We start from the raw sequence: 17952 nt of genomic DNA, 5'->3' as shown, positions 1-17952 counted from the left end.
CAGCGGCCCAACCCACTGAGCCACCCAGGCGCCCTTATTATTATTTTTTAATTGGAAGTATAATTTGAAGTATAATTTGTGCAGTGCAATGCACAGATCTTCTCATATAGTTTAAGTTTTAACAAATGCATACACCCATGTTAGCCACCTCCCTATCAAGATATAGAGCATTCCATCATCCCTAGAAATCCCCTCCTCCTGAGGGGACTTCTTCAACAATTCCAAAGAGGTAATGGCTTAATTAGGGTAGTTGCCTTGGGAATGGAAGAAAAGCTTGGAGAGGTGATGGAAGGACAAATCAAAGGAGACTGGTTGATGTGTGAATGAGAGGAGAATTTAGGAAAATGCTAACAGCAGAGCCACTAACAGAAACAGAAAATTGGGAGGGAATTCTAGATTGTTACAGATGGGATGGATGGAGAAAAAGGAATGAGAGTACAGTATTGGGTGTGTTGATTTGATGTACTGGTCAAACACCCAGCAGGCAGTTAGTTGTATCTAGAGCTTGGGAGGGCATCAAATACGAGAGAGATGCTGAAGAGGACAGGGACCAAGAAATGACACAAGAATTTGGTGACTGCGCTTAATGATGACTTTTGGAGGGAGCAGAATTCAGGTGCCATGGCCTGAGTGGGCAGTGAGGGTTTAAATCATACAAAAGGGGACTGGTTGTGTTGCCCAAAACACTTTTAAAACCCCTTTAAGAAATTGAAGTCCTTGGGGGTACCTGGCTGGCTCAGTCTATAGAGCCTGAGACTTGATATTGGAGTGAGGTCAAGCCCTAGGTTGGGCAAAATAAACATAAAAAGGTTTTACAAGCTTGCTGATAAAGGAGGAGGAATAGGTCGGTGTGAGGAAAAGATCAGGGATTCTCCCCATCCTTGCAGGAAAATAGCTCCTGGCTCTTTGAAATTGTCTTTCCAAAGAACAGGCAGACAAGACAGCTCCCTGCCTCCTGTGACCTCCAGAATTCAAGGTGAATGGCTGGAAGAGGGACTGGGGTGCCCTCTTTAACAACCGCTGGGGTGGGTTGGGCCAAACAGACACTGCCAGGACAGGTGTGAAGACACCTGTATCTTAAGAGGAAAAACCAAAGACCCAACACGCGGGACTCAGGCCGTCCTGAGTTTGAATCTTGTCTCTGGCGCCACCTAGCTAGAAGACCTTGGGCAGGTTTCTTAACCTGAACTCATCTGTAAAATGGAAACAATTATGCCTACCTTTCAGGGTGGCTTTGAGGATTACAGAAAAGTGACTGGCACACAATAGGTCATCGTAAGTGGGTGCCATTAAGTGACCCAGCCCCTCGCTATGGGACAGAACGGCCAACGGGTGGATCCTAAAACGCGACCTCCCGATCTCTGAGGGTAGGGAAGGGCTCCCGGCGGCCTCCTCCCTCCAGGAGGTGGGGACAAGGTGGAGGAAGGGCTGCTGGAGGAGGAGCTGGCGCGTTGCGACCCGCCCCGTCCCGTCCACTCCGGCCTGGGCTCCGAGGGAATCGCTGTCCTAGGCGCCGTCACCGGAGCAGCCTGTCCTGGTGCCCCGTGCCTTGCCCCGCGTCCAGTCATGACCCTGCGCCCCTCACTTCTCCCGCTCCGTCTGCTGCTGCTGCTGCTGCTCAGTGGGGTGATGTGCCGGGCTGAGGCTGGGTTTGAAACCGAAAGTCCCGTCCGGACCCTCCAAGTGGAGACCCTGGTGAGGAGAGGGTGTCCCGGGGCTGCGGCGGCCGGGCCTTGGTGGGGAACGAGGGGATCGGAACGAACCTGGGAGCCGGGAGGACAGCGAGTGCGGGAACTGATCTGGGGAGTGCTGGGTGTCGGGGCCGGAACGGAATCTCTGGAGGAGCCTGCGTGACTCCTGTAGTCCGCTCGTAGGTGGAGCCCCCCGAGCCGTGCGCGGAGCCCGCTGCTTTTGGAGACACGCTGCACATACACTACACGGTGAGGGATCTGGGGGGGCCGGGGCGGGGCCCGGGAGGGGGCGGCGCCCTGCTGGAACACGTCAGCGCTGGCTGGGACACGTGGCAAGCGGTTCGGGAGTGAAGCTGGAGCTCCGGGGTCGTCGAGCACGTGGCGGGGGGAGGGGCGCGCCTCCTGCCTGCCCATTTCCCTTCCCAGCTTTTCCGCCAGTTCCACTCCGGCTCAGAGAAGCGAAGGGTGGGGAGATCTCCGAGAAGCGCCAGCCCCTTGGGGCTTCCTGTTGCTTTCTGCTCTGAGGGGAATGCTGGGCTGCAGCTGCGAGGGGGTTGCCGCTGCTGCCCCGGGGCCCAGGTGTGTGTGGTGCCCTGCGAGGTGTGTGCTCCTGCTGCTCTCTCCCCACAGGGCAGCTTGGTAGATGGACGCATTATTGACACTTCCCTGACCAGAGATCCTCTGGTTATAGAACTTGGCCAAAAGCAGGTGATCCCAGGTATGTGACCTGCGCCTCCCATTCTGTTTCTTCCTGACCTAAGCCCTTCTTAGCCTCCTCAATCCCTAAAATACGTTGAAAATGCCACCAGGACTCTACCAGTCACCTCCTGAGGTTCAAACCCGGCTTCTGACACTCCCTTTGCCCCACACTCCACGGATGACCAGGGATTTGAGAAGTGGGGGAGCTTAGTTGAAGGTCATAGGGAGCGTTTGATTCTCCTCTCCTGGGCTTTGGGGGATGTAGGTAGCTTCCTTTCAGTTGTGTCTTCTTCCTCAAGGTCTGGAGCAGAGCCTTCTAGACATGTGTGTGGGGTGAGTATCAGAGCAGGGGTGGGCTTGGGCACCCCCTTTGCATGGGTGGAGGCTTACTTTGCTGTCCTTGCTCCTCAGAGAGGCAGAAGAATGTGTGATAAAAGCTTTGCACTGGGCAGGTCCAGGTCATTGGGAACCTGAAGGGCATCCACAGTGCCTCTATGGCTGTGGGTTCTGTTGGAGGAGCTGAGGCATGTGGGGGGACAGAGACCTTTCCTGGTCAACCGGTTTGGTGCTCAGCTGGGAGAGTTCATCATTTGGGGTGAATATCCAGAGTGTGTTGCTGGTGGGGCTGAGGATGGACTGAAGCTCCTAGCCCACCTGGTCCCACCCCAGCTGTGATTCATATTCCTTCCCTCAGAGAGAAGAGAAGGGCAATCATTCCCTCTCACTTGGCCTATGGAAAACGGGGATTTCCACCATCTATCCCAGGTAATCTGACTAGTCCTCTCTGTCAGGCAGTCAAAGTACCCAGTCCCTCAGAGCTTTGTCTGGGGCTTGAGATAGTCTAAATCCAGTTTGCTGAAAAGGTCAGGGGTGGCTGGGGCCTCCTTCTGTGGGGCTGCTGCTTTTTTCCTCTTCAGATCACCAATAGGGACTAGACACATAGAACCCGTTAAGGCTCCCTGGCTTCCCTCTGGCAGATAGCACCTTGTTAGGGAAGAAATACTGACTTGAGCCACTTGGGTCTGTTGCCTCTGCTAGCTCTCTTTCATGCCTTTTCTCCACGACTCCAACCCGTGTCATTTGTGCTGTTGGCATGGCTTCTCACCACATCTCCACCCCTCCTTTCAGCCTCCACGAGGGAAGAGGCAGTAAAAATCATCACAGTCAAGTAATTAAAAAAAAAAGCAAAACAGGGGCACCTGGGTGGCTCAGTGGGTTGAAGCCTCTGCCTTTGGCTCAGGAAATGATCCCCGAGTCCTGGGATTGAGCCCCACATCGGGCTCTCTACTCAGCGGAGAGCCTGCTTCCTTCTCTCTCTGCCTGCCTCTCTGCCTATTTGTGATCTCTGTCAAATAAATAAATAAAATCTTAAAAAAAAAAAAAAAGGCAAAACAAAAAACAACTTTTAAAAGCCAAACCCAGGGGTCTGGGTGGTTTAATTGGTTAAGCGTCTGCCTTTGGCTTGGGTCATGATTCCATGGTCCTGGGATCGAGGCCCGCATCGGGCTTCCAGCTCAGTAAAGGGCCTGCTTGTCTCTCTCCCTCTGCCTGCCACTCTGCTTACTTGTGTTCTCTATCTCTCTGTCAAATAAATAAATAAAATCTTAAAAAAAAATTTAAAAAGAAATAAAAAAGCCAAGCCCACCCTATAACTTTAAAAGCTGTCAACAGGTCCCGGGACAGATTTCCCAAGATGCAGATCTCTTGCTTTGGGTTATAACAGATGTTCTATTAGCTAAAATGTTTTGTACTTCAGAGTATTAGGATAAAAGTTCTTATCCTAGTTCCAACTTAGAGGAAGAAGCGCAAAGAGGGTCATGGGACTAAAGAAAGCTTTCACCCAAAGCTCTATGACCTCCCCCTTTCTAGTATTTGCTTTTCTCCCGACTCACTCCTGTTCATTCACCTGCTCCTTACTTCTTAAGCCACCTCCTTCCTCTGTGATGAAACATCTGTGTTTTCTTACAGTCACATTGCATGGACTCATTGGTTGGTGACATTTTAAAACGTCTAGGTTAAAACCAGTTCATTTCAGCCCTGCAAAGATTCTGTCAATGTGGCTATTTGGAAATGGGAGTTCTCGGTAGAGGGGTTCTCGGACTTACCAATGGAGAACAGCCTGTATGTCTTAGATCCACAGAGTTTTCCTGTCCTGTCTTAGACTTGTCACTGAACACAAGCCACATTTATAGATTTGGGGTAAACATAACGATCAGTAGAGTCTGCACATAACCCTTCTCTGCTTTTGTCTAGAGGAACTCACCATGTTTAAATCTTGCCACCTTCGTAGTTGTTGCTTTTGTGTGGCCTGCCCTCCCTGCTTTCATTTAGACTCGGAGCCCTGGATAAAATGCAGAGATTCTAACCCTTGCCTCCTCTCTGCCTTCAGCGGATGCAGTGCTGCAGTTTGATGTGGAGCTGATTGCACTGATCCGAGCCAACTACTGGCAAAAGCTGGTGAAGGGCATTCTGCCTCTGGTAGGCATGGCCATGGTGCCAGCCCTCCTGGGCCTCATTGGGTATCACCTATACAAAAAGGCCAACAGACCTAAAGTCTCCAAAAAGAAGCTCAAGGAAGAGAAACGAAACAAGAGCAAAAAGAAATAATAAATAATTTTTAAAAATTTCTCTGGATTCTTCACCTGATACTTTCTGAGGCTACTTCTGTAAGTGGGAATGAGGGAAAGGGCTGGGGGAAAAGGCATTCTGAGTTGGATCCTGCCTGACATTGGGATGGTTGGGGGCTCTGGATCTCCTCTTCCCCTGCCTCCTCTTGTCCTAACTTACTGCCAAGGACCTGCACTTGAATGTTCCCGTAGGATCTCTACATCCCAAAGATATGGGTTCTGGCCCTCTTAGTGCCCAGAACTCGAAGAAGCAGTGCTTCTTGAACAGTGAGCCTCCTGATAATCTTCACTCTCTGGGGCCACTGTATTCCTAGTATCTTCCAAATAGACTGCGCTCTCCAATATAGCGAACATAGAAGAAGGAGCTCATAAACCCTCTTGGAAATTTTTAATAGCAAAGTCTTCAGTTCTCTCAAAAAATTGTTTGGGGTTTGAAAAGCAATCTTCTCCTTCTATCACAGGATGTGGGAGATCACGTGGGCTGCTTCAATGATGTTGTAAGTGGCTGGAGGTGGTTTCTCACCTGGCTGGGTGGTAGGTGTGGACAAAGGCTGGGGTAAGTTACTGCGATGGTTGACAATGAAGAGTGGGTTGAGCTGGCTTAGCACTTCGTCACTCACTGAGATGCCATCCAAGTACTGCTTCAGCATCTCCCGCAACTTCCTATTAATTTCTGATAACTGGGCATGTCTGTGCTGGAGGCTCAGTTGCTCCAGTTTCACTTTGTTGTACCTTTTCCAGAAATTCTCCATCCCTGTGTAGTTCACTATCACCTGGGGGTGGAGAAAGGTGCGTGTTGAGGCCCATTCCCAAATGCAGTCCCCATGGCCCGTGATCGCCAGCATCCGGTGGTGGCCCAAGGACCCTAGGACCTTTTACCTTTGTGAGCTCCTCAGTAAGCTCCTCTGGGTAAATTTCTTCTATCTCCTTCTGCTCCGCGGGAGTCAAAACTGTTGAATAAAAAGGCAGCACTTTTTCTTCCTCGGTTTCAAACTTCCTACATATTTCAGCAAGTTTCAGGATCTTTTCACCCTGTCAGAAGCAGGAAGAGACCTTTTATTAGGAAACGGGGTGGGGAGGGGAAATAGGGGAGGTGGTTCCCCTGCTTAAACCCAGGGAAGCTATTCACCCAAATGTGAGACTAGAGTAATGACTGCATCTAACACAGAGTGCTTACTACGTGCCAAGCACTATTCCAAGTACTTGACAGTCTGAGCAAATTCATTATTCATTTAATTTAAAACATAAGAGGGGAGGGAACGTGGAAGACAAAAGGTAGTCCAGATATCCATGCAGGCAGGAAGCTAGAGAAAGCCCTCTACCTCTCTCAAACCCCTTTCACTTTGCAAGGAGCCAAGTTCCTTGGTTTTTTGTTTTTTTTTTTTTTAAATAATTTTTTTTTTTTTAAGATTTTATTTATTTATTTGACAGAGAGAGAGAGAGGGAGATCAAGCACAGGCAGACAGAGTGGCAGGCAGAGTCAGAGGGAGAAGCAGGCTCCCTGCGGAGCAAGGAGCCAGATGTGGGACTCGATCCCAGGACGCTGGGATCATGACCTGAGCTGAAGGCAGCTGCTTAACCAACTGAGCCACCCAGGTGTCCCTCCTTGGTTTTTTTTTTTTTGGAGGGGGGGGACTGTCCTCTCCCCTGTTACCTTATTGACAATCTTTCTCAGGGCCTTGAGGGTGGCATTACTTTCCAAGGTGAGTTTGACTAAGTTTTCCTGTGATAGTTCCCGGGCCTGAGTCCTTTGGGCTTTAAGTTTTCGCAGCTGGGCAAGGACCAGCTCCTTGTCCTTACGGAGGTACTGGTTCTGTTCTTCACTCTCACGGTTGTGCATCATGATCTTGCTTTTTAAAATAATTATGGAGTCCTGGAGGGATAGAGGTAGGAGGAAACCCTTGATGAGCTAAAGGCCTTCATTGAGACAGGTAAAAGGACAACCTAGGGACTGAAACCCAAGGATCTCGTTTTTCCCCAACCAGTGACAGGGTCCAGTGGAAATTGGGAGAAGACGACCAGGGGATAATGGAGCACTGAAAGCAGTGAGTATTTCCAGCTGGCTGCACTCACCTGTAGTCTCTGTATTTTTTTCATCTGTGCTTCAATCTCTTTGGAGCTCTTCTCATCTTTCACCTTCAGAGTCTCAAAGGCAATCTTTTGGTCTTCTGTGGCATCAGTGTAATTCTTGAGTGCCTCCTGGAACCTTCTCCACAGGTCTTCTACTATGTTCTCCAGTTGCAGTCTTAGAAAATGCTTCTCTTCTAGATTCTAGGCACCAAAATAGCCAGTGCTTGGCTGCCTTGCCTCCAGCACCCTCCCCCTCTTGAACGGTTTATAACCTAGTACAGTGCAGAGGTCGCCAATGAGAGTGCCTACAAAGACCAGGCAGATGATGTAAATAAGAGCTATAAGCTAGAGGAGGAGGCCTGTGGTGAACCAGAGAAGAAATGTTTCATGGGCTTTGGGGGTGGTGCAGAGCATATCTGCTCAGCTCCACACCAGTGTCCCCATTTGGAATTGGGACCCAGTATTACCAGATTTTTTTTTTTTTCAAGAGAAGCTAAAATTTTGGGTTTTTTAGTTTTGTTTAAAAAAATTTTTTTTTAAGATTTTATTTTTTTATTTGAGAGAGAGAGAGATAGCACATGAGAGGGAGAGGTTAGAGGGAGAAGCAGACTCCCCGTGGAGCTGGGAGCCCAATGCAGGACTCGATCCCAGGATTCCAGGATCATGACCTGAGCCGAAGGCAGTCGCCCAACCAACTGAGCCACCCAGGGACCCCAATTTTTTTTTTTTTTTAATTAAGTAGGCTCCATGCCCAACATGGGGCTTGAACTTATGACCCTGAGATCAAGAGTCTTATGCTCTACAAACTGAGCCAGCCAGGCGCCACCACTGAAATTTCCCAGTTTTTAAATGTAGGAAGCTTATTTTAAAAACTTAAAAAACACTGTGGAGCAAAACAAAACAAAACCCATGCCCAAACCCAGGTCTGCAGGATACCTAAATGTGTAGCCTCTAGGATGGTGGAAAGCACTTTGGGACAAGGGCAGACCTGGATTTTCCTGGTTCTACCACAGTGCAGCAGCATGACTTTGGCAGATCATTTTCTTTGGGCCTTAGTTTGTTCATCTGCAAATCACAGGTGAATCCAGATGATCTCCTTGGTGCCTTTTAGCTCTAAAGTGCATTTCCTTGACATTTTGGAATAGTATTCCCAGCTAATTTCTACAAAATTACAAAATGCAGTAGGGGTACAGGCATATTCTTGGTTGAGTTGGTTAAGTGTCTGTAGGCCCTCCGGTGGCCTTGAGCATTTTTCTCTCCCTTCTCTCCCAGCTCTTGCCCAGGTACTCTCCCTCCATACCTTGTTTTTGAGATCATCCCACATGCTCTGGAACTCCAGCTTACTTTCATACTCAGAATCTATATAGTTCTGCTCCATGGCCATGAAGACATCTTGTAGGTAGTGAATCTCTTTTTCATGCTGGTCAATAATTGTCTTCCTGCAGGAGATAAGACACTGTCCCTGCTCTGAGGGATAAAGCTTATGGACCAATAACGACCATTCAGCGCAGTATGTAGAACTGTATGAGTGGTACAAACTCCTAGGTACTTGAAGGATCACAGAGGGAGGGTAGGCTCTATTCATATTAGGGTCAGAAAGAGTAAATAAGATTATTTTCATCTTTGAACAGGGAATACATTCATTTGATATGAAAAGCAAAGAAGTACAAAAGGTTTCAGTGAGAGGTCTCCCTCCCCTCCCTGTCCCCTGCCAGATGGGTTGGAGTTTGATAGCTGAAAGTAGGTGGTGAGGGTATTAGAGGGAGAAACCTGGCATGGGCATAGGGAAGCTACGGCTATGAGCTTAAACCTGCGTTAGTTCAGAAGGAACTCTGGATGTTCTCTGTGGGGGTCATGTCATAAGCAAGGTGGGATGCTCCAGGTTGCTGGCCGCCTCCGTAGAGGTAGCTCCTTGACACAGGTTCTGGATCCCCTCCTGGACTCAATCCCCGATTTCCTCATAGGCCTCCATACCTTTCGGTCTCAAACTCCTTGGTTAGGGCTTCCAGCTCCATGTTGTAGCTTTCCTCTAAAAGACGGAGCCGGCTTCTCTGCAGGGCTAAGAGCTGGTCGATGCTGTGCAGGTGGCTGCGCAGGGCATGGGCGTACTGCTCCTCTGCTTCCGACAGGTCCTTGGCTAAAGACTGGGTAAGAAACAGAGTTCCTATTTTGGCTGAATGGCATCAGTACGGGAACATAAAAGTGTATTCAGCTGGATGGCGTGAATGGCATTTCCCCCGAGTTCCTAATGCCAGCTCTCTGGCTCTAGGAGGGCTGGTTCTCCTACTCGTGATTGGAAAGTGTAGGTGACATCACGGGACCCCATGGAGCCAGGCAGTATCCTAGGGACAAAAGATATTTCTAACAATGAGGCTACCACTAAAAGGGATTGATGAGGACGCCTGCGTGGCTTAGTGTGTTAAGCCTCTGCCTTTGGCTCAGGTCATGATCTCAGGGTCCTGGGATAGAGCCCCCCATTGGGCTCTCTGCTCAGCGGGGAGCCTGCTTCCCCTCTCTCTCTGCCTCTCTGCCTACCTGTGATATCTGTCAAATAAATAAAATCTTTAAAAAAATAATAAAAGGGATTGAGGATTCTTGGAGAAATGGCTGCTCCAAGGTCAGGCAGAACATAAGCGAGTAGAACCTAAGGTATCTCATACAAGATAGCAGAGCAGCTATGAAAGACCAATGGCGTCATGTCAGAAGAACTCAGAAACCAAGAAAAGTGTCTCACTGGAGCAGATTGTATCTTCCAAAGATGAGCATGACAATATTTGCTATCCTGCAGTCTTCTGCAACATGACCTTGCCATTCCTCCATCAAGAGGTATTCTCTCCTTCTGTCCCCTTGAATGTGGGGAGATGCTGGGACTCTTGGACCATGAGAATATGGTGGAAGTGACACTGTTCCAGCTGCAGGCATAGCCCTTATGGGACCTGGCAGCTTCTGCTTCCTGCCCCTTGGAATGCTTGTTCTTGGGACACTCCCTCCAGGAATCCAGCTATCACAGTGTGAGCAGGGCAGTGCTCGGGGAGGAGCCATGTGAAGGCGTTCTAGTCAACAGCCCCCCTGAACTCCCTGCCAGCTGACAGAATCAACCGCTGGCTGCCTTAGACATCCAGTCCAGTCAAGCCTTTAGGTGACTGTAGCCCCAGCTGACATCTGACTGAACATTGTAGGAGAGACAGCAAGCAAGCACCAAGTGGGTGAACTAGATCAATGAATCATGAGAAATAATAAAATAAATTGTTGTTTTAAGTCACTAATTTAGGGATGCCATGTTATGCGGGATTGGATAACTGGAACACTTCACTGGCAGAAAGGGGGCAACGTGAGCATTGATAAGGGTAAAAACTACAATGGACTGAATAATATCAGTTATGTTTATGAATTCGTAAGGATACTTAAAAAAATCAGTTACCATTGAGAATACCAGACAACTCTTTTTTTTTTTTCTTAATGGTGTATAAAGGGCAAAGAAATAATCAAGTATTTATGCTGCCTTTATTGTATAAACTATACCTCCTGGTAACTGAATGCTCAATGACAGAAGGTATCTCTTTATAGCAGTATTCAAGCTAATAAATGAAAAATGAATGATACTATTAGAAAATCAGTATTTTAAACAAGATGGGATCAGGAGGGAGACAAACTAAGAGACTCTTAATCTCACAAAACAAACTGAGGGTTGTGGAGGGAATGGGGGTAGGGAGAGGGTGGTTGGGTTATGCACATTGGGAAGGGTATATGCTATTGTGAGTGCTGAGAAGTGTGTAAACCTGACGATTCACAGACCCTGGGGCTAATAATACATTACATGTTAATTTTAAAAAATCAGCATTTTGCAACCCCCAATGAATTAATGGATAATCAACAGCTACTAACATCACAAAAAGAGATAACCAGGCAGGGTGCCTGGGTGACTCAGTCAGTTGAGCGTCTCACTCTTGATTTTGGGTCAGGTCACGATCTCGGGGTAGTGCCACTGAGCCCCCCCCACACACACCCCTGGGCTCCACGTTCAGCAAGGAGTTTGCCTGAAGATTCTCTTCCTCTGCCTTTTCCCCTACTCACCCATGCTTGCTTGCTCTCAAATGAATAAATCTTTAAAAAGAAAGAGAGATAACCAGACATATGTCCTTGGTTGATGGAAGAATATGGAAGAATACAACACCTCCAACCTTCTAGATTTAATTACCAAAATTTAGGAAATACAGAATACAAAGTATTTGTTAAACTACAATATAGAATATGATGCAGTTATTAAAAGAAAAAGAGAAGATCTTTATGGGCTAATGTGGAATAGTCCCTAGGATAAATTGTTTGAAAAAGACAAGGGGCAGAACAGTATGTAGTTCTACCATTTGTGTAAAAAAAGGTTTACTCATGAAACTACAATGATTGAGAGAGGCCCTGCATGGCTGACAGGCACTAGTGGGAGGGCACTTTTCTCTGTATAACTTTATCTTTTCAATTTTGAATAATGTGAGTATATTACCTATTCAAAGAAGTAAAACAAAATTAACATGAAAGAAATGGGTGCCTGGCTGGCTCTGTCAGTGGAGCATGCAACTCTTGATCTTGGGGTTGTGAGTTCAAGCCCCATGTTGGGTGTGGAGGTAACTTAAATATAAAATCTCTTTAAAAAAGTAAATGAAATAAACAAAAAAGGATTTAGTGAATGCCTACACGATCAGACACATTGAGACACTCACTGTAAACCACCACAACCTCTGTACAGAGCTAGCTTTTACCTTATATGTTTGGTATGAAATAGGATCTTTTGAGATAGATGCTGATAATGGAAGCCTCTTCATTCACTTAGCCAATGTTTACTAAACGTGTCCTTACTGGCACTGTGCTGGGTGCCAAGGATTTGGGGATGAAAAGACATTGCTCATTTGCCCTCCAAAGGAGCTTGCAGTCTTGCAGTAGGAAAGGAGTTACATAAACAGAAATTTACTGTATAACCTGAAATTGCTATGAGGTTGATGATTGACCAGTGACAATGGGATATAAAAGACTGAATGCCTGCATCTGACTAAGAGCACCATGGAAGGCTTCACAGGACAGATGTCATTTGTAGCACTCCTGAAGGAGTAAGAGTTTGCCAGGAAGACTGATGAGATGGGGAAGAGAGACTTCCAGATAGAGGGAACAGCATGTGCAAAATCACAGGTAAGAAACAATGTGGGGTGTGTGAAAGGTACAAGGAGAGGCCAGATCATGAAGGGCTTTGATGTCCTTTCCCTGGAGTTTGGACTTTTTCCTGTGGAAGTGGGAAGCCACTAAAATTTAGGCAGTGGAATAACAGAATCAGATTTTTGTTCCAAAAAGATGATCCTGGTAGTTGTGTCGACAGTTGTGTCATCTCAGGTGGCTGGGCATGAAGGCTGGAAGATAGGAGACTGTTGGAACAGTCCATATAAGAGAAGATGCCCAGGTCTCCCCTGCAGCAGGACAGTGGGGAAGGAGAGCAGAGTATAGCTTTGAAAAATACTTAAGCAGAGGATTTATACAAAACTTGGAACAGAAGTCAGGGATGGAAGCAAAGCCTAGGATGATTCCCAGATTTCTATGTTGAGTGGTTTGGTGAATGAATGGCACTGGCCACCTGAATTGAGTGTAAGGAAGACCAGATTGTGGAAAAATTGGTTTGGGCCTGGCCAGGGAAGAGGAAGCTCCTGAGCTTGGTTGTGAGGACAATGCAACAGCGCGGAACGGATATCTAGGAATCTTGAATAGAATGATGTGGAACTCGCGAAAGAAATCCCGGCTGGTGTTGCAGAACCTGGAAGTCACTGATATAAAAGTGGTATTAAAGGTCAGGGTAATGAGGGGCACCTGGGTGGCTCAGTTGGTTATGTAGCTGACTCTTTGTTTCAGCTAGGGCTGTGAGATCGAGCCCTGCGTCAGGCTCCGCGCTCAGTGAGGAGTCAGCTGGAGATTCTCCCCCTCTCCCCAACTCGTGTTCTCTCTAAAAGAAATAAATAAATGAAATCTAAAAAAGTTAAGTCAGGGTAATGAGCACGACTGTCTAGGCCCTAGACATGTGTTAAAGGGCGAGATGGCCAGACTCAGAAACGTGCAAAATTAAGTTCAGGCATTGGGAGAAAGGAAGATAAACTCACAAAAAGGATTCGATATATATTCCCGAGGCAGGAGAAAAGCCAGGAAAGAATGATGTCATGGAAACCAAAGGGGAGTTTCAAGGAGGGCATGAATAAGAAAGTGCCACAGGGGCACCTGGGTGGCTTTGTTGGTTGAGCCTCTGACTTCGGCTCAGGTGGTGATCTCAGGGTCCTGGGATGGAGTCCCATGTAGGGCTCCTTGCTCATAGGGGAGTCCGTCTGGCCCTCTCCCTCTGCCTGCTCTGGCCCTCCCTGCCCCCCGCTCGGGGTCTCTCTCTCTTTCTCTCTAATACATTAAAAAATAATAATAAAATAAAATAAAGTATCCATGCCACAGAGGACTCAGGTTAGATGAAGACTAAATGATGGAAAGTATCTGTGATTCAGGCCTGGTAGTCTTTACCAGAGCAAGTTCCTAGGGAAGAGGGGAAAGCAGTTGTGGGATTCAGGGTCCAGAGGAAGTGAAGAAGTGGAGATAGCAAGAGTCAGCAAGACCGCTAACATTTGCACATTTAACATGGGTAGGTTCGGTTCCTCAGGAATGACCCTGAAGGCGCTTAATTAGCAGTGTGTGACTTTCCTAAGTGGGGACCAGCAGCATTAGTTACAAAGCTGGAAGCTAACTAGCTGGAGGGTGAGACTGGCCACGGCTCAGCGTCCTTAAACGAACCCTGCTGGTTCTCTTCTCCTCAAGTATTTGATAACTGCCAATAAGGGGCTGAAGAAGTCACTTAAAAAGCCATAAGGTACAACCAGTGGGGTAAGGAATTCTAATATATAGTGGTTTTTGCAAATCTGGGGATTCTTAATATGTATCACTTGAAAGCTTGCCCAGGTCTACTGAAATTTTTTTCCCTCAGGGGTTAGGGTGTGAAGGAGAGATGTGTCTTTTCAATAGGGCCATGCCAGGCTGATTAGGTATATTTTGCTGTTACTGTGGGATTTCTGTTGTTGTTTTAAGATTGAAAAGACTAAGGAGGAGTGGTAAACAGAGGTTAAAAATAAGTGAAAGAAGGTCTCCCAAGAGCATATGGCTGTGATTGAGATACTTAGAGAGCCCTTACCCATGGTATTTCAGATTCACCCAGGGCCAGTGAACTTGAATCAAAGAGGCCCAACAGAGTTTGGTTAAATAAAGCACCAGAGTAGGAGGAATCAAAAAACTTATGCTCTCGTTCCAGCTCTCTTCCTGACTGGCTGTGTGACATTGGGCAAGCCAATTCCCTTCTCTGGAACCAAGTCTTCTCATATCGAAGTGAAGGTGCGAGACTAAGTTCAAGTCACTGTGCCTTACAACTCTTAATATTGTATAGCGCTGGTTTCAGGTGGTAGATGACCAAGGAAGATGGCTACGCTGAAGCAGGGGAGAGGGAGGACAGCCCAGGAGTCCACTTTTCATTTCAGTGAAAACTGGCATTACTAATGCTGGCTTCATTACAATCTGCATCCTTTTTTTTTTTTTTTAAAGATTTTATTTATTTATTCGACAGAGAGAGATCACAAGTAGGCAGAGAGGAAGGCAGAGAGAGAGGAGGAAGCAGGCTCCCCGCCGAGCAGAGAGCCCGACTCGGGACTCGATCCCAGGACCCTGAGATCATGACCCAAGCCGAAGGCAGAGGCCTAACCCACTGAGCCACCCAGGCGCCCCTACAGTCTGCATCTTATAAGGGCTTTAAGATTGATTAAAAAATTAGGGGTGCCTGGGTGACTCTGTCGGTTAAGCGTCCAACTCTTGATTTCAGCTCAGGTCATGATCTTAGGGTTGTAAGACCTCTGAGCCCCATGTCAGGCTCCACTCTGGGCATAGAGCCTGCTTGAGATTCTCTCTCTGTCCCTCTGCCCCTCCCCCATTCCTCTCCCCCTCTTCCCCCCAAAATTGATTAATAAATTAATTCAGTAGGCCCATTCTATTAAGAGATCAAGGCAGCCAGGTTTAAGTGTTTCCTTGGGAAGAGCGCCTACCTTGATGACACTGTCCTTGCAGTCCACCACTCGTTCAAATGTCTGGCTGAGGATCTCAATGTCCTTATGAAGCTCTCTGGTCTTGACTTCCCTAAGGACGGTTCTCCACTGTGTGTTAATCTTGTTAAGGTTCAGAGCACTATTGTGCTCCTCCTTGGCCAACTTGTCCTGTGTGAAGGAATAAATATGCCCCAGAAGGTCAGGGCATGAAGCCGTGTTACAGTAAAACAAACAAGGTCACAGATTGTCCCTGACACCTTACCCTTTGTCTTTTTTTTTTTTTTTTTTTTTTTTTTTCATAAAAGACCAAAGTTCCTGATGACTAACACTCAGGGAGTTCCTGTTCTTGTTTTTGGGAGGGTCTGAAGTAAGACAGGAACAGCCTGATGGCACTTTAGGGAGGGCAAGTGTGAATTTCTTTCAGGTGAAGACATCAGAGCCGGATGTTGTTTGTAATCTCTAGGGAATATATCAGAATTTCAGACAGCTCAGGCACTGATAACACCTCTTGTCCCAGTCTGGGGCTCAGCTGTGATTGTCAACCTCTTGCCCCACTCCGTGCTTCACAAAGAACTGCCTCCTCCCCAAACAGTGTTGCCAGAAATCTGAGTATATTTGGGTTTCAAGATTTCCGGAGCAGGGGAAGCCAGAATGAACATAGGCTGCCTCAACGAGAGGGTCAAGGCGACAGGGCCATGCAGGGAGTGGGTGGGGTTGGGCAGAGAGTAATGCAGAAAGCCATCACCTTCAAGAACTGGCTCAGGAGCCTTTCTTTCTTCTTGGCCATCTCCTCCTCTGCCAGCAACTTCTGCTGAAACAGAAGCAGCTGCTCCTCATCGGACAAGGGCAACTTGGCCTTTTTCCCTTTCTTAGCCATAGCGGGGGCGAAGGGAATGGAGCTAGTCGAGGATCCTAGTCCGCTTTGGTCCCCTTTAGAAGAAGGAGGAGGAAAACGCCCCCAAAGAGGGCCTTGCGGAACTGCCCCTGGATGGTAGTGGGACTTTAGATCTCGGTCCTCACACAAGAGAAAGAACTTGGGACAGCGGTGAGGCTGGGGTCTGGAGCCCAAAGACGCGTCTACGTCTCCTAGCAACGAGGATCTCGCTAAGATGGCGCTGTGAAAGGCTAGGAGGAGAGACCTTGGCTTGGGGCGCCCTCTGCTGGCTGGAGGACTGCAGTCAGTTTTTGAGAGATGGTCGTTTCACCTGGATAAAGGTAGCCTCCTCACTAAACATTTTAAAACTTTTTGGGGGGCGCTATTTTTCATAGAGTGTCCATATTTTAGCATACAGGTAATAACAGATTTTGAAGAGAATCTGGAGAAATGGGAACCTTCACACTTCGCTGTGGGAATGTAAAATGGTGTAGGCACTTTGGAAAACAGTTTGGCAGTTTCTTAAAATGTTAAACAGAAATTTACTGTGTGGTCCAGCAATTTCGCCATTACATATCTGTCTAAAAGAAGTGGAAACGTGGGGGCACCTGGGTGGCTCAGTGGGTTAAGCCGCTGCCTTCGGCTCAGGTCATGATCTCAGGGTCCTGGGATCGAGTCCCGCATCAGGCTCTCTGCTCAGCAGGGAGCCTGCTTCCCTCTCTCTCTCTCTCTCTGCCTGCCTCTCTGCCTACTTGTGATCTCTCTCTGTCAAATAAATAAATAAATAAATAAATAAATAAATCTTTTAAAAAAATATATTAAAAAAAAAAAAAAGAAGTGGAAACGTATCCAAAACAAAGAGTTTCACAGAACTGTTTTTAGCGGCATGCCTCATAATAGCCCAATTGGAAAAAATCCAAATGTCCACCAATGTGTGAATGGGTAGACAAAATATGCTCTTTTCATACAATTGAATACTATTCCGCAATAAAAAGGAACAAATTACGGGTGCATACCACCACATGGATGAACTACAAAAACACACTCAGTGAAAGGAGCCACGTACAAGAGACCACATATTATAAGTTTCCATTTATATGAAATATCCAGAAAAGGCAAAGCTAAAAAGTAGACTACCAATTTCTTGGAAGAGGGAGAGGGGAGATTAATATAACATGTGCATGAGAGATTATATTGGGTTGAGGAAAATGTCCTAAAATTGAATTATGGGGGTGTCTGGGTAGCTCAGTTAAGTGTCAAACTCTTGAGTTTGGCTCAGGTTATGGTCTTGGGGTCATAAGATCAAGCTTTTTGTCAGACTCCATGCTGGGCATGGAGTCTGCTTAAGATTCTCTCTCTCCCTCTCCCTCTGCCCTTCCCCTTTCCCACACACACACTCTTTCTCTAAGAAAAATTTAAAAATAAATGAAAATAAAATAGATTTATGTTGGCCAACTTGATGAATTTGGTTTAAAAAAAGAATTGAATTGATATTTGAAAGGGGCAAATTATATGATAGGCAACATGTACCTCAATAAAGTCTTTTTTTTTAAAGACAAATACAATTTTATTTTATTTTTTTAAAGATTTTATTTACCTATTTGACAGAGAGAGATTGAGGGAGAGAGGGCACAAGCAGGGGGAGTGGCAGGCAGAGGGAGAGGGAGAAGCAGGTTCCCCACTGAGCAGGGAGCCGGATGAGGAGCTCAGTTCCAGGACTCTGAGGTCATGACCTGAGCCAAAGGCAGATGCTTACTGGACTGAGACACCCAGGTACCTGACAAATACAATTTTAATGCAATATTTTGAATATCTAAATTAATGCAAAAAGTCCTTAATGAACAAAACATCATTTTATTTTATTTTATTTATTATTTTTAAATTTAAATTCAGTTAAT

The 17952-nt window shown here is 46.8% G+C and overlaps 2 protein-coding genes across 3 annotated transcripts; one reads left to right on the top strand and one right to left on the bottom strand.

Annotated features, from left to right (window-relative positions):
* The first annotated feature begins 1356 nt into the window (after positions 1-1356).
* Positions 1357-5016, top strand: FKBP11 (FKBP prolyl isomerase 11). 2 transcript variants are annotated; one of them, XM_082741142.1, is made up of 6 exons: positions 1357-1695; positions 1875-1940; positions 2322-2409; positions 2690-2723; positions 3085-3155; positions 4780-5016. In XM_082741142.1, exons 1-6 carry the CDS (start codon positions 1567-1569, stop codon positions 4995-4997), a joined length of 606 nt encoding a protein of 201 aa, XP_082597268.1. In that variant the 5' UTR covers positions 1357-1566; the 3' UTR covers positions 4998-5016. The 2 variants fall into 2 exon arrangements, with proteins under 2 accessions (XP_082597268.1, XP_082597269.1); XM_082741143.1 differs by having other exon boundaries at positions 1429-1695; positions 2118-2409.
* A 372-nt stretch (positions 5017-5388) lies between these two features.
* On the bottom strand, positions 5389-16280 carry DRC2 (dynein regulatory complex subunit 2). The gene is made up of 8 exons (XM_082741141.1): positions 15926-16280; positions 15181-15348; positions 9062-9231; positions 8388-8526; positions 7091-7288; positions 6672-6890; positions 5897-6049; positions 5389-5790 (listed from the first exon to the last, which is right to left on the bottom strand). The coding sequence occupies exons 1-8, from the start codon at positions 16055-16057 to the stop codon at positions 5473-5475; spliced, it is 1497 nt and encodes a 498-aa protein (XP_082597267.1). The 5' UTR covers positions 16058-16280; the 3' UTR covers positions 5389-5472.
* Positions 16281-17952: the final 1672 nt, after the last annotated feature.

This window comes from Mustela nivalis (assembly GCF_964662115.1).
Source record: "Mustela nivalis genome assembly, chromosome: 7".
NCBI classification, from domain to species: Eukaryota; Metazoa; Chordata; class Mammalia; order Carnivora; family Mustelidae; genus Mustela; species Mustela nivalis.
The sequence above is the reverse complement of the archived record's forward strand: the minus strand, read 5'-3'. Positions and strand labels throughout refer to the sequence as shown.

Coding starts and splice junctions, on each gene's coding strand:
- FKBP11 (XM_082741143.1), top strand. CDS start 1,567: ATGACCCTGCGCCCCTCACTTCTCCCGCTCCGTCTGCTGCTGCTGCTG. Junction 2,724..3,084: donor CTTCTAGACATGTGTGTGGG/GTGAGTATCAGA, acceptor TCCTTCCCTCAG/AGAGAAGAGAAGGGCAATCA. Junction 3,156..4,779: donor ATTTCCACCATCTATCCCAG/GTAATCTGACTA, acceptor CTCTGCCTTCAG/CGGATGCAGTGCTGCAGTTT.
- DRC2 (XM_082741141.1), bottom strand. CDS start 16,057: ATGGCTAAGAAAGGGAAAAAGGCCAAGTTGCCCTTGTCCGATGAGGAG. Junction 6,891..7,090: donor AAAAAATACAGAGACTACAG/GTGAGTGCAGCC, acceptor CTATCCCTCCAG/GACTCCATAATTATTTTAAA. Junction 5,791..5,896: donor TTACTGAGGAGCTCACAAAG/GTAAAAGGTCCT, acceptor CTCCACCCCCAG/GTGATAGTGAACTACACAGG.